This window comes from Mesocricetus auratus, unplaced genomic scaffold (genome assembly GCF_017639785.1).
Source record: "Mesocricetus auratus isolate SY011 unplaced genomic scaffold, BCM_Maur_2.0 Super-Scaffold_100676, whole genome shotgun sequence".
Classification (NCBI taxonomy): domain Eukaryota; kingdom Metazoa; phylum Chordata; class Mammalia; order Rodentia; family Cricetidae; genus Mesocricetus; species Mesocricetus auratus.
The window spans coordinates 70273622-70296980 of NW_024429266.1; the positions used below are offsets into that span (position 1 = coordinate 70273622).

At 45.6% G+C, this 23359-nt stretch overlaps 1 protein-coding gene across 41 annotated transcripts in view; it reads right to left on the reverse strand.

Annotated features, from left to right (window-relative positions):
* Positions 1 to 23359, reverse strand: part of Clasp1 (cytoplasmic linker associated protein 1) — a 227789-nt gene that overhangs the window by 13176 nt on the left and 191254 nt on the right. For all 41 annotated transcript variants that reach the window (XM_040738743.1, XM_040738742.1, XM_040738752.1 and 38 more), the window contains 4 exons: positions 18592 to 18742; positions 12781 to 13024; positions 10340 to 10530; positions 8430 to 8558 (listed from right to left, as the gene is read on the reverse strand). In XM_040738743.1, coding sequence (XP_040594677.1) covers positions 8430 to 8558; positions 10340 to 10530; positions 12781 to 13024; positions 18592 to 18742 — 715 coding nt within the window. The remainder of the gene's footprint in view (positions 1 to 8429; positions 8559 to 10339; positions 10531 to 12780; positions 13025 to 18591; positions 18743 to 23359) is intronic.

Sequence of the window (23359 nt, forward strand, 5' to 3'; positions counted from 1 at the left end):
CACTGTAACAACACAGACACACACCCATACACTGTAACAACACAGACACACACACCTATACACTGTAACAACACAGACACACACACCCATACACTGTAACAACACAGACACACACCCATACACTGTAACAACACAGACACACACCCATACACTGTAACAATACAGACACACACACCCATACACTGTAACAACACAGACACACACCCATACACTGTAACAACACAGACACAAACACCCATACACTGTAACAACACAGACACACACACCCATACACTGTAACAATAAAGACACACACACCCATACACTGTAACAACACAGACACACACACCTATACACTGTAACAACACAGACACACACACCCATACACTGTAACAACACAGACACACACCCATACACTGTAACAATACAGACACACACACCCATACACTGTAACAACAACGAGGTCCAAGAACTGCATCCTAGATGACTCACCAAAAGCACAGTAAAAAAGATTAGGAAAAAGACTAGTCCCAGGTAATTTCCCCAGCAGCCAGTTGTCTGAAAAGGAGGGCACCGTCATCCCTCAGCTTCCCTCTATCTATGAGGTTGCTCTAAGGCCAAGTGCAAGAGCTCACTGGGGAGAACTAGGCTACAGGCTTGTGGCAGGAAGCAGGCTTCTTTTCAAATTGGTCCAGCAGCAAGGCTGCTGTGGAGACACTAGTTCTGTGCTTTGAAATGCCACCATGCACAACTACCACAGTACACTAGAGGTCATGATGTGGGACTCTGCGACTCCTATGTTGTCTTTGTTGCTGTTGTAGTGGTGGTGCAGGGGATTGAACCTGGGGCCTCATATGTGCCCAAGAAGCACCCAACCACAGGTCACATCACCAGCCCAGGAACAAAGTTTCAGACTTACGTGTGGCTGATATGTCTAAGTAAAGAAACACTGATATGTGGTAAGTAGAACTGAAGATCTCATCAGGAGTAGACAGTAGACAAACATGGATTTGAAGTCAGAAAAGTCAGGCCCCAGTCCCAGGAGAAGCCAGCCAACCACCACTGGCGCCTCATGGTGAGAAGATCACCTCTCATGCTGTTGCTATGCAGGCTCAAGAATTGCTGGGAAAACACCCTTTCAGGTCTGCTGAAGTGAGCCCAGCTCCAGCAGCGTGTCTCCTGGGACATCCAGGGATTCTAGAAGGTGCGGGCATGAAGCATTTCAACAATCACATCCATGTGTGCTGGGTTTCTGGGAACAGCCTGGAAATAAACTGCCAGGGACTGTGCATCAGGATGAGCAGTTGAAGGCCCTCTCTTTCTCCCAGGGTGAGAGAAAGTTCCCCAAGACAAGACACTGGTTTTGGCAGGGAAGGTAGTGTTCTGACTTCCTTCCATATGCCAAACCCTGGCTTTGGCAGGCTGCCTGTTTCAGGGTGAACTTTAGGTTCTGCCCTATGTTCTCTGTAACATAATAAGTGAGATTATAATGTAAGCAAATAGAGAACAAAAGTAAACACGAGCAACAGAAGGGAAGGAAGGAAGGTAACATGCTCAACAGACAGGGTGGCTACCAGTGCTGAGCGTGTTTTAAACAGGGCAGAGACATACAGGGTCAGCAGGAGCAAGCTCACACCTGGTTTGATTTTGCTTCTGTCTGGTTAGAAACACAGGAACTTTTCCTCTCCATTTTAAAGGATGCAAATGTCCAGCTAGGGAAAGGCAATTGTCACATGTGGATGTTTGTACAATGAAGTCTAGCTCCATGGCCCAGGCTGGTCTTGATCTCTCGGTCCTCCTGCACACTTAGCTTTGTAAGGAAATGGGATCATGACTCAAAATACTGATGGATGTTTGCTTAAAGATTAGGTTTCTTAATTTTAAGGCACAGAAGTTCTCGACATTTGGACTGCGTGTTTGGAGTGCACCAAGTTTGATTTGGCTCTGTCTCAGATGCATTGGAACAACTGAGAGCATAAAAAAAAAAAAAAAAAAAAAAGCAGACACCCAAAAACAATGATGGCAAGAATCCAAGAGCTCTTCCCCAGGGCAACTGGTGTTTAGCTCCTGGATCATTTGGAAGCTAAAGAGATGGTGATGCCACCTACTGGGACTGGCCAGGAGGCCTCCCAACAAGTATACCTGACATGGTGGCTTAGAGTCCATTAGAAAAAGTAGGGAGTGGGGTGTGGTCCTCAAGAGGCAAAAACAGACAAATCTCTGTGAGCCTGAGGCCAGCCTGCTATCTATACAGAACTCCAGTTCAGTCAGGGATACAGAGAGACCCCTGTCAATAGTAATAACAATAATAATAATGATAATAATAACAACAATGATAATGATAGCAGTAAAACATTATGGCACAGAGAGGAGCTGGGACTCACAGTGGAGTGCAACTATGGGTCAACCCTGACAGGGTGTCATCTAGCCAAGCTCAGATCAAGAGGGAGAAACAGAAAGCTCAGGCTCAGGCTCTGTTACCAAGCGGCCAGCAGATGCTGAGGCAAAATCCTTCCCATGTCCATGCCTGTTTTTCTCATCAGGAAAGCTATAGGAAGGACTGTATGGAGAACTGTTAAATAATTTTGGATTGTATAATTTTATCATTCATCAAACCCGATGGGCATTTTTCCCCTGAAAAAAAAATGCACACATACAAATAAGGGCTTTGAAAGTCCTCAGAAGGGAGGGGCTCAGTGGATAACGGATGGACGGCACTTACTGACAAGCTTGGCGGCCTGAGTTTGCTCCTGGGACCCACTTGGGAAAGAAAAAGAGGAGGGAGGGAGTAAGGGAGGGAGGGGGACTCTCACACATTGTCCTCTGACCTCTACACGGTCACTGAAGCGTGCACCCCCCCCCCACTAACTGTAATAATAAACAAGAGACCTACCTACTCATTGGGTAGACTGGGGTCAGCAGGGGCAATGGTGCAGACTGGGAGGGGCTCTAGGAGGATGGGGTGTGTAGTGGCAGGGTGAGCTCTGCTGTAATGAACTAAAACACACCCCAGGCTTGAAGGCTATACTGCCTGCTCCCACCTGGCCCTGGCCAGTGATAGAACAGTGACGAGAGAAGCTGGTGTCACAGCAGTAGATGCTGGCTCCTAGGAAGCACACAGTGATGCTATCTAGGTTTCTGATTTTGTCTGTTTATTAAAAAGCAATCATTCCCAAAAGAAATGGCACTTCTGATCAAATCCCAAGACTGAGGATTTAGGTTTGTTACTAACAGCCACTGCTGTTACTTGTGCTATTATCCTGGAACTGGAAGAGACAGAGATAACCTTCTGATTGGGCCTGGGGCTACCAGATAAGAAAAAGCAAGGTCCGTGGGGGACAGTGACTTCTAGGTTCCTGTGTTGCTCTGCTGCCCGGGAGGTTGCAGAGGGCCATCCCGAACAGAGGGCTGGTGGAGAGGGGCTGGCTGGGAATTTTAATAGGCACCTGTAGGAGGACCCTCCTCAGAGAAAGCTTCCTCTGGCATTCTCACCTTTGCTCTGGCCTCGGGTGTCTGTTCAAAGGACTGATCAAACCCACCCACTGCTGGGGAAGCCAGGCAGCCTCACAGCTTTCTTTTCCCATCTATTTTCAAGTGAGTTTGATCTGATTTTGCTTTTCTGATGCCTTGAAGTCACAAAAAAATAACATTTAACTGGAAAAGGTTTAAAAACAAAACCTCCAGAGACAGAATACTTATTTAATATTCAGCTAAGAAATCTATTCCTTCAAATAAGCCACACCACATAAAGCTGGATTCTTTACGGTGTGCAACTAGAAATGTCTGGCGACATTACAGTGACATGAAATGACACTACTATTTATCTTTCTTATTTCAAAGATACCCTCCCCCCTTGTATGTGCACCTGCCACAGTGCTACAGTGTGTGTGGACGTCCAAGGACAACTTTCTGAAGCTGGTTTTCTACTCCCCCGTGGGTCCCAGGCTGCAGTTGTCAGGCTATGCATAAGGGCCCTTAGCCGTATTTTAAGAGGGAGAGTCTCAGCATGCTGCCCAGGCTGGCTCTGGGGTTCAAGAGAACCTCCTGCTTCAACCTCCTTGCACGTATGAACCGCTGTGCCCAGCTAACATTTTCCTCTTTGAGTAGGTAAATGTAACTGAATATTCACCAATGTGACAAAGTTCCCCTTCCCCTCAGCAAAACCAAACCTCTAAGGATCGGACAGTTCCAGCTTCCAGAACTGGAGCCGAGTCTGGGCACGCAGAAGGGAAGGTTGAGGCCCGCTTGGTTACACAGTGAGACTCTGTCTCAAAACAAAACACTGGGACAGACAGAAACTGCTCTGTCTTTATTTATTCCTTGACTCTCGCCAACAGTCCTGTATATGCAGGTTTGTCTTCCCCCAGTCTCAGAAGGCCCTGCTGTCAGTTCTCTTCCTAAACCCTTCTACTGACTGGTCAAAGGAGAGAGTCTCAATCAGCTCCTGCAAAAAGACTAAAGATGTAAAAGGAGAAGCATGTTCACATGAATGAAACCATCATAAAGGTCACCGTATCAAGCTTGGCCCTTTAAGGCGTTTGCTGAATGTGAACACCAATACAAAACACAGGAACTTCATAAATGTTACAGGCACGAAAACTCAGCATTGTCCACTCAGATAGGAGCTTACTCAGAGAGAGCTATGAAAGGACTGTATCTAAGATGACAAACACCAGCTTTTACAATAAAGCTCTGAGCTAGGCTCTAAACCTACAGAAATTCTCCTGCCTCTGCCTTGCATCATGCCAGAGGTGTGCTGGGAGCACACACACACACATGCTGTTAAGCCTGGGTATTATGGGCTCTGAGATTTGAAACTCAGGCCCTTATGCCACTTTGCTTATTGAGTCGTCTCTCTAGTCCTCTAGACACATCTCACTTTCAAAATGTTGGGATTCTAGAAGTTGTCTTTCACTGCTACAGTTCCACAGCCAGAGTTATAGTGTGGGACACTGACCCTGTGCAGGGAAGATGGCTGGTGTTCCAGCCTCTTGGAGCAATTCCGTGTGAGCATGTCAGGACGTGTGTTCATCTCCAAAGGCCTGGGTTTTGTTGGGGAATGTAAAATCACCTCCTTCAGAGAGGGCAGTACGAGGAGAGGGCCCCTGGGATGTGCACACTTTGGAAGTGTTGACCAGACAGACAAACAGATTTTGTTTTTGGATGATGGACATAGAAACCTAAAAGCACCATGGATCCCTTCTAAGCACGTCTGGAGTTATAAGTATTAAATGTAGAAAATACAGTAAGACTAAACCAAAATGATGCTACCAGTGCAGTCACCACAGGAACTGCATGGGGAGCTAACTGCTCCGAAGAACCCTGAGGATCAGAGACCAGGGATGGAGACAGGTTGGTTCAAACGAGGAGGAGGGGAGGAGGTTCACACAGGAATTAATGCTAATCTCCAGAAACCACATAAAAAAGCCAGACATGGGCTGGCAGGATGGCTCAGACAAAAGTACTCGCTGTGCAAGTTCGATGACCTGAGTTTGATCCCTGGAGCTCAGAGGAGACGGAGAGAAGGGACTTCTGAGACTGTCCGTGGACCTCCACCTCCACGTACCCAGAGGCATGAGCATACCTGCACACACACACTCATTAAACATAAAAAAGCCAGATGCAGTGGCACTTAGTCACAGGACTAGGGAGGTGGTGACAAGAAGATCCCGGGGTTCTCTTCTCTGTCCAGCCAGCCTAGCCTACTGGTCAAGGTCCATGTCAGTGAGAGATTCTGTCTCAAAGTAAAAGGGAGACAGTACTTGAGGAATACCCAAGTCTGACTTCTTGCCTCCACATATACACACACATGTGCACACATGTAAGTGTATACACACACACACACACACTTGAAGAATTTTCAAGAAAAATGAAAACCAAACCCAAATCTAAACATACAGGTGCCGGAGCAGCTCCTGGCCACGTGACTGCCTGAGGTTGCAGGAGGAAGCGGCAAGGGCATAGAGTCAAGGTGAGCCCAGACATGCAAAGCAGAGGGCCTGCCAACACAGACCTGAGTACACTATGTCCCGCTGGTACTCTCGGTGATGGCAGTATGGCAACTTCTGGATACAGGACTCCTATGCTGACAGAATACTGAGAAAGGTATCTGAAGCAGATCTCGTCACTCTTTTCCTAGGCAATTTAAGAGAACCTCATACTTCCTAAACCATTTTCAAGGAAAACAAAAATAAAATAGTAAATTTCAACTTACATTTAAGAGTTCACTGTAAAGGTTTTCAGTATTGGGATGCCCAGTTTAAAAAGGCAGTCTCTAGCCGGGCACTGGTAGCACACACCTTTAATCCCAGCACTCGGGAGGCAGAGGCAGGTGGATCTCTGTGAGTTCGAGGCCAGCCTGGTCTACAGAGTGAGTATCAGGTCAGGCTCCAAAGCAATACAGAGAAACCCTGTCTTGGAAAAAAAAAAAAGAAAAGAAAAAGCAGGCTCCAGCTGGATAGTGAGTGTTCAGACATTATATTAGCTTAGTTAACTAGACATTTAATAATAAAAAGTTGTGGATGGTATTTTGCCTGCATGTAAGCATGTGCACCATGCCGTGCCTAATGTCCTAAAAGGTCAGAAGCCAACCTCAGATTCCCTGGCAGAGAAATCATAGATGGTTGAGATCTGTCATATAGATGCTGGGAATCTAACCTGTGTCCTCTGGAAGAACAGCCAATTCTCTTAACCACAGAGCCATCTTTCCAGCCCCTTTAGCTCACTTTAATCTCATTTCAAGCCTGTCTTCTGTCACCAAAACAGCTACTACCACCTGTCAGGTGCGGCCAATCTTTTGACATTGCCATATTTAATACTGTTAGCTACAAAGTGCATGCTTGAGAACTACACAATTGAGTTTTAAAAGAGAGCAGGGGTTGAGCAGGTGAAGGTGCTTGCTGAAGTTAGATGGTCTGAGCTTGACTCACAGGGTTCTACATGATGGAAGAACTGATTTCTGATAAACTCTCCTCTGTCTCCGCATGTGTATACAAAGCAAAGTATAAAAAAATCACACACACACACCATCTTAGTGTTTAAGTTACAATTTTGAGTTGACTGCATCTATAGGCACTCTGGGGATCCAAACTGCTGGTTGGACACACCTGAATTCTAGATATTAAACAACACCAAATTTCAGTTTTTCATCATTGATTCTAAGGACAAGCTATTTAAAAAAACCAAGTTGGTGCAAGATAGCTTGTCCCTCATAAGAGACCCAAGACCTGGTCCACACTTGTTCTGCTATGAACTGCTGGGCAGGCTATTTTGAACCCTTTCTTCCTCATCTGGGAACAATGACATTGAGAGCATGTTAGGCCTGTCTGGTTCACATGCCTTCTGGTCAAACATGAGTGTCACCATTATGCCACCAACCCAGGTTTTAGAGACTCAGTCATTTGTTGGAAATGTTCCTAGAGCCTATGTGTGGTGTACTGTATGAGTCCAGCAGAGAGAGACACAGACAGTCCCTTCTCCAGATGACGATCTGAAGAGGTCAAAACAGTTAACTGTCCAAGCAGCCAGACCATGGCCAGGAGAAAAATTATCCTCAGGGTCTCATCTTTGTTAATATTAGAACTGCTCTACTCATAAGCCCTCATCTACGAGCATTCTCATAATAGTTATGCAGAACCAAGAGGCTGCACTGGACAAGTGGTCATGGATGGCTTGGTGGGGTCATACCTACTCTTCGCCATTGCGAGTTTGCTCCAGTTCTAAACCCACCATTCTGGTTTCCATGAGTCTGTTGATGCAGGGTGTTACTGGCCTTGTGTGTGTGTGTGTGTGTGTGTGTGTGTGTGTGTGTGTGTGTTCACACAGTCCAGAGGTCATCCATCTCTGGTGTCATTCCTCAGGAGCTGTCCATCTTTTCTCCTCTCCCCCTCCTTCTTGAGATATGGTCTAGTTTGCTCCAGCTTTCTGAGTAGGCTAGCAATCTCATGAATATACTTGTCTCTTTCTACCGATTTACTGGCTTTTTAATGTGAATTCTGGAAATGGATTAGTTATTCATGCTTGCACAGCAGGTACTTTACCAAGTAATTAAACCATGTATCCAGTCCTGGACTCACTTTGAGGACAGCTCCTTACACTCCGTAGGTCTCTAGCCTTTCTACAGAGTAGGGAACCATAGGGGTTCAACACACCAACAAGCAACAGGCCAGTGACTGCTGAGAGTCCATCATCTATACCACCTGTACAAGCCACAGAGATGTAGCCTGCCTGTTCTCTAGAGGGCAGTGGAGATGCTGGGACCTGGGAATCACAGGGACACTTTGTGAGCTTCTTAGACATGTAGTTCCTCAGCTCTGATGTCACCAGTAGGAATTTTACTCCATATAACCCAGGTTGAGTTAGAAGGGAAAGACTATAAGCTTGAATATTCATCTTGGGTCCTCCCCTCCTAAACCCAGTCCTGTTGGCACATGGTCACAGGGCTATCTTACCTCTTTGTGGGAGTCTTTGTGAGCTTCTAGAGTCTTCATGATGGTCAGTTCTGCGTAGTTTTTGAATCTTGCTGGCTGGTTTCTCAGAATCTCCCGTAAAACTCTCAGTGCCAGAGCTCGAATAGAGTGCTAGGTGTGTGAGGAAAAGAAATGTCATCAAATAGTATATGGCCCTTGTCCATGCCTATAGCATGCATGGGCCAGGCTAAGCCCTGTTCCAGGTGGTTTGGCCTCTTACAGGCCTCTCTACATGGATGACAAAAGTCTACTCAACATGGGCTTCCTAGACAGTCAACTCCAAGAGGGCAGAGACTGATGCATGGTGACATCTTCAGGACCCAGCACCTGGAGAGGCAGGTAAAGGTTTCTAGAATGAACTGTATACTACAGATCAAATGAGGATGGCACACCTAAGTTCATGGTCAGTTCTCTAGCCTTTCTAGACTTAATGGAAGCTTGGGTTCATGGGTCATCCTTCTGTGAAACAAGCACAGGGACAGGACCTCTCAGGCTGTGAACTCTCTGAGGTCAGCTGGAGACCTGTGTCTGTTCCTGACCTTCTGTGTGATGAGGTCACCCAAGCAACAGGCCTCAAGCTGTTAAGGCCCAAGTCATGTGTCTGGAGAAAAGCCATTCCAAACAGACGCCTAATCTCAAGAAGAGAGAGCAGAGTTTACTGCAAACAGAGCCAAGAAGCACATCCTGATTCCTTGTCACTCAACTGTGCCCTGTGCAAACGCACACAGAAAGCACCTGCCCTCTGCATGACATCACCCTGTCTCCCGCAGGGCCCAGCCAAGTGTAACTGCCTCCATAGGCAGTACAGTCCCCATCTTTACTTACACTAAAGCAGACCTTTAATCCCGAGAGTCAGAAAACAATTCCAGGGTGGCATTGACTGCTCTCTCCCCCCCCACTGCCTGCTGCCATCAGTCGCCACCACTGTGACCCTGGGTCTGGCCTATGACCTCACACTGTGCTAGTTTCTTGGAATTCCTCCCAGACCTGTGCTCCAGCTGTGTCTGTTAGGTCATGATAAAGCAATGTGGAAAAATGGATAAAGTTTAATCTCAGCTAGCACCTCTCACTTGTGTGGTAGGGGCCTGCTTCACAGGTAGGAGGCAAGACTGGATCACCTTCCCCATCTATACTCACCCCCGCAGATGGTAGCTACTAAGTACCAGGTATAGTCACAGCCCAAGCATGCCACAAAGCCTGATCTGTCTCACTCAAATGTCCCACCATGAAGGTTTTGTTTTGTAACTATTAATACACCTTGGGAACCTGTCATTTGCCCTGCTAACATTAGCTCTAACAGGCACAGGGTGAACCAAGATGAAATTTCATGAAATGTAGCACTTAATAAGGTCCTTTAAAAAAATAAACTCTGGGCAGGCAAGATGGCTCAGTGACTTGAGTTTAATCCCAGAAATTCACATGGAGGCAGGAAAGAAGTGACTCCTGCAAGTTGTCCTCTGATGTCCACACATATGATGCATGACCACATTAGTTAGTTAGCCCCCCACCCCAAGGCAGGGTTTCGCTGTATAGCCCTGACTTACTAGAATTCTCTCTATTGACTGTGCTGGCCTTGAACTCACAGAGATCAACTGCCTCTACCTCCCGAGTGCTGGGATTAAAGACATGTGCCATCACCGCCTGGCAAATTAAGAAAAAAATTTAAAAATAAACATCTCTATTTCTTTATTTTGCATGAAAGTCATGTGAAAATGAAGGCTGGAAGGCTACCATCTATACTAATGGGGTCCAGGCAACATCTGTGGTGAAGTATCTAGGCTCAGAAAGGCGTTTCACTGGTTGGGCGTACACAGGGGCATGTGAGCTGACGTGGCTGCTGCAGGCTAGTCTGCCCTGATCAGGAAAGGCATCATGTTGAAGGGAATGCCTACATCTTTGTCCCCTAGAGTTTCCAGCAGCAGCAGCAGGATGGTCTTGAAGTGCTCCTCCCACACGCCCAGGCTGTCCTCCCTGGTGATCTTGAGCAGCTCCAGCAGTGCCCCCTTCCGCTCCTCCACACGCTCGTTGTGGTTAGAGAGCTCTTTCAGCAAGTCAGCCACCAGGTCCGAATGGTCAATGGGCACTGGGGAGACAAACAGGGAACCTCAGAAGAAGGTGGCCACAGGGCTCCCGCCATGTCCTTTCCCACCATGACTCTGAGTAACAGATGCTACACTTTCCCTCCTACTCTGCCCTGCTTGGCTGCCGGCCTCTCCTGTGTACTCTCGGCATTCTCACCATGCTGTGAGAACAGAGTGCCAGGCCAGCTACACACCACCAGTGTCCTGGGAGTCAGTCTCTCTTCCTCACCATTTCCCCCTTTCTATTTTTACACAGAAGTTAAAAAAAAAAAATCCAAGTACTTGAGACCCATCTTTTTTTCCCCAAACTCTCTTCTACTACTACAGCCTTGAGTCAGGCTTTCTACTGGACAGCCTCTTGCCAGTAGGAGACCCACTGCCATGTACAAACTAGATCCCCCAAGGCCCTCTAGTTCTCTCATTGACTAACATCTGTCCCATTCCAGTATATACATTCTCCAAAGATCCTCCCATTTTCTCATTGACTACATCTGTCCCAATTATAGCTGCAAACATTCCCTGAAGACCTTCTCACAATCACATTGACTAGTATCTGTTCCATTCTTGGATGTGCAAAGCTTGCCCACCTCCACTAGCATGCTTACCAGCAGGGGTTTCAGCCTCATCCAATGGCTCAAAGGCACCTCATTCCCTGGTCATATACACTGAAAAGCCCTGACTCTGAAAACTCAGCTTTGAACAGGGAACATGGGGAACCAACTGTGCAGACAAGTCACCACTAGCACTCTCCTGAGGCATAATTGCAAATTTCTTTAGCTTCTGAGATTAGGGGGCAAGTACATAAGGAAGTTCAAAACACTAAGCCCTTGTCATCCTGCCTTTCTCCATAAGCTTTTCAGTACACAGGTGGTGGATAAGAAGTAACTGACACTCTAATCTCTGGTCAAGAGCAATAAAGGAGTAAGTGGTGAAGCAACTCTATAAGCAAAGGACCCCCCCCCCCTCCACTTCTCCCAGAAAGCACGGGCCGCAGCAAACACTGGCCACCCCAGGCTTTCAGCCAGGGGACCAGCACTTGGCAAATCCAGGGAAACAACAGTTCCAGGATTGTTTTTTGACCCTTGATGCTTCTGTTCTGGACACCTGGAGAACTGTCTTCAATCTCAGTATTGCACAGTATTGGGTCCTCTGTTCCTCTTGTGTTTTGAACCTGCCCCCTGACCTATGTAGCAGCCCTCTCCAAAGTGTGCTCATTCTGAGTCTGTAACCCAACAGGCCGGAGCAACCATGTCAGGACAATCTAAGTATTTCATGATTCCAGAAGCACTCAAGCAGGTGTTAATTATTTATAATTCTAATTTACATAATTCTCCATTTAAACTCTATCCAAACAAAACAGATTAACTGCAAGTTGAAAAAAAGTCATATGAAGTTGCAATAGAACAAAGCTAGTGAATATGAGTAGGTAGGAAAAGAAAAACTTAAGTTGCTGGTACAAACACTATCAAACCAGTGTATAGTCACTCACTGGTCACTTGCTAGTGGACACAGGACTTGGATTTTTCTTTGGTTCTGTAGATTGAATTCAGGGCCTCATAAGTGCTAAGTACAACTCAATCCCTGAGCCACATTCTCTGTCCCTGGATACTGGTTTTGACGTGGTACTCAGAAGAAATCCTGGATACATCCCTATGTTATATTTTGGGCAGGTTATCTTAATCTTTCCCAATCTATTTGTTAACCTGTAAAATGAGAACAATCGTCTCTAATCTCAGGAGCTGATGGGCATATGCTTCTCAGCGAAGTGCCAAGCATGAGGCAGGTAAGTAACTACCATCAGATGCCCTGCCTCCTTCCTCTGATACAGCAGGGCACATCTGGGGAGTACCCTGGGTGCTGCACCACTAAAGGAAGCCTTGTGTATTGCTTTGGGACCTCACCTTTATGGCTAAGAGAGCTGGGACAGTGCAGGCCAGGGTCTTCACAGAGAGCAAGCATGAGATGCCCTGTGGTATATCCTGGTCAGCCACTCCACTCAGGCAGCCTTCTAGGAAAACCCCAGTAGCACAGCCTCCATGGACAGACTACAGACTCACAGAGTGCAAATAGGTTTCTACTCACAGGGGACCTCCCAGGCATAAGCACATAGCAGGGACTCAATAAGCAGTTCTGAGCAAATGACCGACCAGGACAGACCCTGTGTTTCTATTTGTGTTTGACAGGGTCCACAGGCCTGGGATGACAGAGGGAAGTGTGTAGGAGACACAGAAGGGGTGGGCAAGCAGACAGACCATCGCGGAGCTGCTCCATGTCATCGTCAAACACCGCCTCCTTCAGAGCTGTCTTGTCATAGGTATTGATGGTGTCCGAGTAGGGATATGGGTTATATTCCCGTGCTCGCGGCCCCGGGAAGGCACGTGGAGGTTGTGTGTTGAGCAGGGAGGTCTTGTTGTCCAAAGCCATCCTGCCTCCTTCCATCTCACCACCTCCCCGGCCCTCGGTGGCAGGTGAGGCTGCTCCCCCGTCTTGGGACACCTGGAACACAGCACACAGTCACTCTGGGAGTCCCAACACACCTGTTCATTGTTTTCCACTCCTCCTTCCTTCCCCCCTCTTCCTCTCTCTTCTTCCCCTCCCTCCACCTCTCTTTCTTTCACAGGGCCTCACTATGTAGTTCTGGCTGGGCTGAAACTCTGAGATCCACATAGCTAGCTGTCTTCCCATTGCTAGGATTAAAGGCCTGGGCTACCACACCCAGGCCATACTTTTTCTTTGATGCTTAGGAATTTCTTAGAGGGACCAGGGATTTTCATTTGCCAGCTGGCTACCGACAAAAGAACAGCTAGTGACATTAATTTAATTTAAAAAAATTTAAAAGGTAGGTGTGTGTGTGTTCTTCTTGGAGTTACAGCTAGTTGTGAGCTGCCTGATACAGCAAGTGCTCCTAAGCATGGAGAGCCATCTGTCCAGCTCCAAGCTATTGATATTTCTATCTGAATAGAACATTCCTACATCTTCTTATATATTTAACCTGCCTTCTTTCTTTTCTTTCTTTCTTTCTTTCTTTCTTTCTTTCTTTCTTTCTTTCTTTCTTTCTTTCTTTCTTTCGTGATTCACTTATGAGTTTTCTGATGGATCACTACCTTGGAATGGAGGAGTCCCTTCATTGTCCACTTTTTTTTTTTTTTTTTTTTTGCTTTTCCGAGACAGGGTTTCTCTGTAGCTTTGGAGCCTGTCCTGGCACTTGCTCTGTAGACCAGACTGGCCTAAACTCACAGAGATCCGCCTGCCTCTGCCTCCCAAGTGCTGGGATTAAAGTCATGGGCCACCAACACCCAGTCCATTGTTCATTCTTGAGAAGTCTGCTTCAGACCACTGTGGCCTCTGGCTCCATTGCCAACAGTAGGGGTTTCTCAATGATACCTTAACAATACCTCCATGGAGAAAGCTCAAACACTGCTCAGAGCCTAAAGCAGTCTAAGTATCTACAAATCAGCCCCTTGGTTTACAGATGTTTTGAGATAATAATGAGGGTTAGCCAGATTATCTCAAAATTACCTCTAACCTTGAGACACAAGCAGTATCTCTCAGGCCACAAATTACTCCTCCATTCTTCGGATATCTAGTACTGAACTTTCTTTTCCTTTGTCTGTCTTAACAGTTGTCTTTCAATGGTCTCTGGCATGTTTTTGATACTCTTGCTCTGATGGCCAGTTTTATGTCAACCTGACATAATCTAGAGTCATTTGGGAAAAGGGAACATCAGTTGAAAAAAAAAGCCTCTAGAAGCTAGGCCGGTGGGCAAGCCCATTGTGCATTTTCTTAATAATTAATGTCAGTAAGCAGCACTCCCCTGTGGCCTCTGCATCAGCGCCTCAGGGATGAACTGTGACATGGAACTGTAAGCACAAACAAACCTTTTCCTCCTCAAGCTGTGTTTGCTCATGGTGTTCTGTCACAGTGACAGAAACGTGACCAAGACCTGGTATCTGGCCTGTACCTTGGGCACATTAGCCTCTTCAGCCCCTACATGACACTACTATGAGGGCTAAGTGCTGGCAGCAGGCAGCCTATTTCCTCACCTGGACATGATTTCCAGGAATCTGAAACATACTGGTGATTCCCACAAAATTGTATTTGTGCTGCTAACAAGATACAACTCTCACTTTGTGTTTATACGTTTTAAAAAGTTGTGTAAATACACATACCCTATCATTTCAACCATCCATAACCATACGGTTAGGTGACATGAAATACATTCACTATTTTGTGTAATCATCAACACCATGTACACTCCAAACTTTCTCATTATCCCCTCAAAACCTTATACCTGATAAATAACAATTCTCCTGTTCCCACAAACCTTGATTCTATTCTGTTAGGTATCTTAAGTAAAGGAAATAAGAAAATACTAGCCCTTTTGCAACTGGATGATTTTACTTGGCATTATGCATTTAAAGTTCATCTAGGTTACAGGAAGACGGCCTGTCACATCTTTATCCTTGCACCTGCTGATCCGCACTGGCGTTGTGTTGGCCTTGGCTACCACGACTAAAGCTACTGTAAATGCTAGTCTACAGGTACCTGTCTGAACTCACACTTGCAGCTCTCTGTACATATACCCCATGAAGATCTGGAATTCATTTGTTATTGACACCTACAAATAAGATTCTATACTACATTTAAGATACAGGGAATAAAAAAATATAGGCATAGACCTGCACAAATTCAGACCAACAAGGTATAGACTATATCTCAATAGCAGCTTTCTGAGTAGAAGGTAATTCATGTGTGACTTTGTAACTCTCTTATAGTGTGTGTGTGTGTGTGTGTGTGTGTGTGTGTGTGTACACCATACACAAATGTGGGGGTCAGAAGACAACTTCACGGAGTCAGTTCTCTTTCCACCTTTGTGTTTCAAGGACTGAATTGAGTGGCAAGTGTTTTTTACCCTCTGAGCCACTTTGTTAGGAGCCCTCCAATTTTACTATTTTGTGTATTATTTCTTTTCTGTCCTTCTCTACCTGTAGATTTTGCAAACATGGAATTTCCAGTATACATATAATTGACATTTTGTTTTCCTCACTGCATAAGCAATTCATGTGTAGATAAAGTTTTGTGGTTATCATGTGCAATCACACTACCAATAAAATTTACTCAATTATTCTTTTTTAAAAGGTTATAGATTAATACTGAAATGTGATACTTCATGCTGTTCTTTTCTTTTGCTGAGCTCTTTACTTAGAATAAATTACTGGTAAAGTGGATGATCTCTTGTGTCCAGACAATTCCACTAGTCTCGCATAGCATCTACTACAGCATTATAATCTCTCATATTCAATGCTACAATGTCTACTGAAATCAGACTGGAACCTGGATAGTTGGTCCTTGTACCTCTGTAATTGCTCAGGATGGACTTTCCTAACATTTTTAACATTGCCATTTCTTGTGTGAATCATCACCCACCATCTCTGATTTGTGACTATGTACTGCCTTGGCAAACTAGGCCTACTTTTGCAGATACGCTGGCTCTATCTTTCACTCAGCGTCTTTGATGAAAATGTGTCTGTACTGGTTAATTTCTGACAACCAGGCACCAATTAGCATCACATGGAAGATGTGGCGGGAAGAAGGAACAGTTGAGATTGGCTTCCATTAGATTGGCCTGTGGATATGTCTGAAGGGCATCTTCTTACTTAATGACTGTTGAGGAGGGCCCAGATCCACTGTGAGTGGAGCCACTCCTGAGTTGGTCTTGAGTTGTGTAAGAAAGCCATGGGGGAGGAAGCCAGTAAACAGCGTTCTCTGTGGTCTTTGCTTCTCTTGCCTGGGCTTCCCGCAATAATTGACTCTAAGTTGTAAGATGAAATAAACGGTTTCCCCTGTCTTAATTAGGGTTACTGTTGCTATGAGAAAGTATCATGACAAAAACAACTTTGGGGAGGAGAGGGTTTACTTTAGCTTACAACTCTAAGGTCACACTCCATCACCAAAATAAGTTAGGGTAGGAACTCAGGAACATGAATATAGGAATGGAAGCAGAGACCATGGAGGAACATTGCTTATTGGCTGTCTCCCCATGGCTTGTTTGACCTGCTTTCTTAAAGCACTCAGGGCCACCAGCCCAGAGATGGCACGGCCCATACTGAACTGGGCCCTCCTACATCAATCATCAATAAAAAACCAGTCTCTCCACAGGGTTTTAAATGAATATTCTGGCGCATATCTGATTGACTCCATTGAGGAGGAGCCTGTGCATATGAAGGGCTGACTGTATTACAGGAGGGGCCTGTGTATTATGGACAACACAGTCAGAAGATGAGCAGAATAGGAGTGAATGTCAGGGTAGAGCTGTGTGTGGTCTAGTAGTAAAGCACCTCTTAGCATCTTGAGGCTCTGGGTTCAATTTCCAGTACCATATCTATGCATACCGATCAAAATCCGACAGCCTTTTCTTTTCTTTTTTTTTTTTTTTTTGAGACAGGATTTCTCTGTGGCTTTGGATGCTATCCTGGAACTAGTTCTTGCAGACCAGGCTGGTCTTCAACTCAGAGATCCACCTGCCTCTGTCTCCCAAGTGCTGGGATTAAAGGTGTGCACCACCGCTTTCTTGTAATGCAGGGTTTTTCTGGTTTGGGATTCTAACCCAACCCAGTCACCAAAGTGTCACATTCTCCCCTTCCTCAACAATGGTTTTGTAGAATTAAATCCGACATCTTAACCACACTATAGTCCTGACCACCAATGGGACTGTGGCCCTGACACCCGTTCCCTCCATTTCACGGGGTCCTCAGAAATGTGAGTTTCTTGGACTTCATCATTTTTTCTTTCTCTTGTCAATTTCACTCCTTTCAATTCTCATCAAGGCACTGCTGTGCTTTTAAAACACAGAAAGCACTGAGATGACCCCAAACAGAACACTGTGTGTCCACATATGGCACATCCACATGGTAGTACCATGGGAGTTCACAGGGCTTCCCACAAGGAAAGCATGTTGTCTGCCCTGAAGCTCCATCCCTGGTGCCACAGGACCTCACTCACCCCCTGGCTCCTTCCCATCCTCTCAGTTGTGCAGACCTGGGGCTCCTCCCAACTATACTTACCTAGTGCCTGGGCACTTCCTCCTTCATTTTTTTTTCTTACAACAGACTCACTCTTCAGTGCCTCTCAAGTCTCTGCTCTGGCCTCAGTCACTGACCTAAACTCCCAATACACTGATTTTCTAAGCTTGTTTAGTTGATCGATGGGCCCTGCAATCCACACACACTCACAGCTAGATTCACGATGTTCTCAATAGGTCACCGCCCTTGCTCACTGTCTTCTCCTTCTCAGACATTACAACCTCACCAGATCACGTCACCTGTCTCAAGAGCTCAGGAGACTTCTGACCCCAGTGAACACCTTTCTCCCTTACAACAGTGGTTCCCAACCTTCCTAATGCTGTAACACTTTAATACAGTTCCTCACGTTGTGGTGACCCACAACCATAAAATTATTTTGTTGCTACTTCATAAAGGTAATTTTGCTGTTATGAATCATAATGTAAATATCTGTGTTTTCTAAAGGTCTTGGGCAACCCCCAAAGAGGCTGTGACCCACAGGTTGAGAACCACTGCTCTAGCATCTCTGGGTCCCCAGAGCTGGTCTTTCAGACACTCGGATACATTCCACCTTGCCAAGATTTTATTTTGGTTTTATTTTATTTTAGTTTTAGTTTTTGTTTTTCGAGACAGGGTTTCTCTGTATTGTTTTGGAGGCTGTCCTGGAACTCGCTCTGTAGACCAGGCTGCCTCTGCCTCCTGAGTTTTAATGTGGCTCTGGGGACTGAAGTCGGGCTCTCATGCTTTACTGACTGAGCATCCCTCCAGCCCCAGATTCACCGTGTTATCACATCACAGAGGCAAGAACACGTCCAAGACAAATGACAAGAAGCAGAGAATCATTCTTCTGAAATGTCTTAAAGTTGCCTTAGGCCTCCAAAAAGACTGTTATTTTAACAACAGAGTAGAGAACACTGTCACTAGGGAGTGAGTTCAGCGTAGGAAAGATTCAGTCCGCTGCCACCTAACTGACAGAGTTGTCCACTGGGCCAGGGTACTCACAATATCACAATCTTTCTTGCCATCTCGCTTAATTGGCTCATTCAGGTCCTCTTGGCTTCGGAAGCTGAACTTTTCGATGGCTTCTGTAACTCCACGCAAAGAGCTGTAGATTTCTTCAGAGTTCAAGTTTTCTGTATCATAGTCCAGCATGCTATAATTTAAAAGAAAAGAAAAACATTTTGTTTTTGAAAAACTGAGGTATGTGCATAAGACCAAGGCATGGGCCTAAATGATCTAGTAATTTAGAGTAAGACTAATTATATTTGGGGTCTTTTGGTTAGTCGGGATGCAACGGGGACAGCTCTTATCAGGGCACTGCCACTGTCCATCTTCCATGTCAAAGCTGGCCCCAGACACGTCACACAGCACCCAGGAACCAGTGAGAGACAACAAAACCACAAGAGCGTGAGAACACAGGAGTGACATTGGTGACTGAACGCACAAGAGAATGAAGGTGGAAAGTAACTTTCTCATCTTGGAGATGAAAAAACGTGGTTTGGTTGTTACTGGTCTCAAATGTACAAACTCTAGAGGAACAGGCACATGGAAATAAGCTCGGCTTACAGAGAGACTTCTGAGGAGCAAAGCAAACCACTTCACAAAGACCAGGCTGTGCACACCAGAATCCAATCCAGAGAAACAAGTAAGACCCTCCCTCAAAAAACACAAGACACCAGCCTGGGAGGCAGAGTCAGAGCTACCCTCACTGGGCTCCTGGGGCTCTACTTCCCATGGGGTATGACCCAGGGGCTTGTTGGGAATATTAGATTCTTTTATTAAAGCACATCTTAAAGAGATGAGCCACCTTCCTGGATGGACATGTATAACACTTCTAGAAACGATACTTGTCCTTTATGGGAAAGTGATGCCAATTGCTATCCTTTGAGACACTAATAACAATAAAACACGAAGCAGAAATAGTTTTAAAAAAGAAAAAGGCAAGGAAGCCCTTTGGTGTCTGCAGTTTGTTGGCAAGTGTTCTTTAGATGTGTGAAAAGAATGCTGAACAAAGAGGGTCCTGAGAGAAAACATCCATACCTCTCCTTACCAAGAATTAAAAAAAAAAAAAAAAACCAAAACACCAAGAAGCACAGGATGGGTAGACAACAATGAGAGCAAAGCATGGTGGGACAATCACTAAGGACAGTTTAAACACTGCTTATTTTCAGAGAGCATCTGTAGTGGCTTAAATGACACTGTGCCCAGAGGCTCTGGTGTCTGAATAACTGATCCACAGGTGGATTTGGGGTGTGGGTGTTAGGAGGTGTGGCCTTGCTGGAGGAACTCTATCACTGGCTATGGGCTTTGAGAATAAAAAGCCTTGCCTACCTTCCAGTTTGTTCTCTCTGCAGCATGCTTGCTTTTGAAGATATGAGCTTTCAGTTTCCAGTTCCTGCCACCATGCCTGCCTACTGCCATGATGGACTCTAATCCCTCTGAACTGTACACCAAATAAACTTTTTTCTAGAAGTTCCCTTGGCCATGGCATTTCACCACAGCAACAGAAACGTAACTAACACAGAAGTTGGTGCCCGAGACTGGGCTGTTGCTGTGAAGATTCTGGCCGTGCTGCTATGTGGAGGAACATGGAAGACTTTGGAACTGTGAGCTGGAGAGGTGACTCTAAGCGCTATCCTAGTAGGAGCCCAGAAGACAGGAAGGAGTGCTAGAGACATTCTAGAAGACAGGAAGGAGTGCTAGAGACATTCTAGAAGACAGGAAGGAGTGCTGAGACATTCCAGAAGACAGGAAGGAGTGCTGAGACATTCTAGAAGACAGGAAGGAGTGCTGAGACATTCTAGAAGACAGGAAGGAATGCTGAGGCATTCTAGAAGACAGGAAGGAGTGCTGAGACATTCTAGAAGACAGGAAGGAGTGCTGAGACATCCTAGAAGACAGGAAGGAGTGCTGAGACATTCTAGAAGACAGGAAGGAGTGCTGAGACATTCTAGAAGACAGGAAGGAGTGCTGAGGCATTCTAGAAGACAGGAAGGAGTGCTGAGACATTCTAGAAGACAGGAAGGAGTGCTGAGGCATTCTAGAAGACAGGAAGGAGTGCTGAGGCATTCTAGAAGACAGGAAGGAGTGCTGAGACATTCTAGAAGACAGGAAGGAGTGCTGAGACATTCTAGAAGACAGGAAGGAGTGCTAGAGACATTCTAGAAGACAGGAAGGAGTGCTGAGGCATTCTAGAAGACAGGAAGGAGTGCTGAGACATTCTAGAAGACAGGAAGGAGGGCTAGAGACATTCTAGAAGACAGGAAGGAGTGCTGAGACATTCTAGAAGACAAGAAGGAGAGCTAGAGACATTCTAGAAGACAGGAAGGAGTGCTGAGAGCAGTGCAGATGGCTGCAGCTCACCTCGAGACGCTGCAGAGGGGACCCGTATTAGGGACTGGGCTAGAGAATGTTCTCGTGATATTTTGGGAAAGAATCTGGCTACCCTTGTCCCAAGAACCTGCCTGGGGCTACATTTAAAAATGATGGACTAATTTCTTTGGTGGAGGAAATTCAAGACAGGATTTGAATCTGTGGCATGGCTGTTACTGACAGCACTACAGTCAGTATGCAGTCTACAAGGAAGAACAAGCGAGCAGAGGAAACAGAAAATGTATATTGTGGGGAGAAACAGCGCTAAGAAGCATCACGTTGTCTCCACTAGTCAAGACTTATGCTGTAAGAGGGGCTGTAGCAGGTAAGGACAGGCCTCATGCTCCACACAGAAACAATGGGAAGGATGCCCTCAGTCAAGACCCCATCCAGCTAAGCTTCCAAATTGTGAAACGAAGTCTAAGGAGCTTTCTGCTCCTAAGAAGCAACTGAATACAAGCGTTTCTATGCTGAGCCAGGTAAGGATGTCCATGTGGTACTGGCTTTAGAGGCATGAGGGATGTAAGAGGGAAAGGGTTGTAGAGTCTTCCTTCAGTTTCAGAGAGTCACTGAGGACAACGTGTGGCGAGGAAATCCCTACATAGCTGCTCTGAGAGGGCAAGAGGCTATGAGATGCCACCTGAGAAGCTGTGAGAGTGAAATCTGTTAACAGTGGGAGAGAGGGCAAGATGTTGGCGATGCCAGTCATGAGGTATCTGCCAAGTAAAGCTGCACACAGGAAGTAGAACCAGTCCAAGGAAGAGATATGCATCACAGGCAGCAAAGCTGGAGGGGCAGAGCCACTCGAGTCCTTTGAAATGAAAGCCCCAGACAAGGACATGGAGCTAGAGGATTCAGCATTTGCTACGATGGGTTTCAGTCTTGTTTTGGTTCAGAATTTCTTGACCGTGCCACCATTCCTTCCTTCTGGAATGGTAGTATCTATTCTGTGCCATTATATATTGGAAATATATAACCTGTCTTGATTTTACAGGGGTCATAGTTGCCTAGAGTCTCTGGAGACTTTGGACTTTTAGACTATGAAAGACTATGAGAAGGGAATAGTTTAAATGAGAATACAGTAGTTTAAATGTAGGCTCTGATATTTGAACATTTGATCCCAGTTAGCAGCACTGTTTGGGGGTTTAGGAAGTGTGTCCTTCTTGATAAAAGCACATCACTGGGCTCTGAGTGTTTTAAAGTCTTTCCCCAGTTTGTTCTCTCTGCTTCATGTTTACGGTTTGAAGATGTGAGCACTAAGCTTCCTGCTGCCATGATTCCTTTGAAACCATAAACCCAAATTAACTTCTTTCTGTAAGTTCCTTAGTCATGATATTTTATCACAGCAATAGAAAAGTAACTAACAAGGTATTCAATAAAAGATGAGATGCTGTAAGTTTATTTCACTTCTACAAAGTCCTGAGCTAGCTGAGGAACTGGTGCACTTGGACAATCCTTGGCTGTACAGAAACAAGCAAGCAGCATTGTTAGTTCTTCCACAAGACGAGAACTGAGGTACAAGGTGTCCAATGGTGAGACACCGCCAAGCCATGCACAGCACAAGAAGTAGATTTCTTTTAAGTTAAACACAATCAGACTTGTCTATGCTCCTCCCCCGGTGAGTGTCATGGGCCTGGCCAGATCTCTGCCTGCTAGAGGGGTGCCATGACCCAAGTATTTTCTAATGCTGGCTATAGCAACAGCCCTGAGCTCACTCTCATGGGTGGAAGCTACTAGCCTCACACTGCAACACTGGTTCAGACAGAATCCTTTCCTGATAAACAGAAGAAAGCACATATCATCTGTATTAGGAGAGTTCAGACAACACATGCCAACTCAAGGGCCTTGGCACTCAGTGAAAAGAACCACGAGCTCTGAACACATCTGCAGCTGAAACCCAATGTGTGCACCCATGAGAGGGTAATTTAAAACTAAACTGAGCAGAACTCTAGGGTTCTAAGCATTCTCAGTTCACAGGCTGTCCCCAAGGCAAATCTCCAGAAGTGTTAAAAGTATGACTGGAGAGGATGTTCCATGTCCCTTTCCTAGACACTCTGCAACACCAGCTTATGTTCAGAAGTGTTTATACATCTGACCAGTACACTATTTTTATATAGAACGACTGAGTATTATGACTCAAATAAAATATATATACAAGATGTAAAAGAATGCCTTAAATACTTTTAATCACAACAACCAAAGATAATAGCATAGCCCATGCAAAAGAAAAAAAAAATCAAAGAATTGAAAGAGTGATGGATGGACGAGAGGTGGTCTGGAGAAACGTTCAATCTTTTAAGGGATGTCACAATATTATTTTCCATGTGTTGCTTCAGAGAATGTTGGCTTTCAGATAGTTCACCCCATGATTTCAACCCAAACTCCCTTAAAATATTTC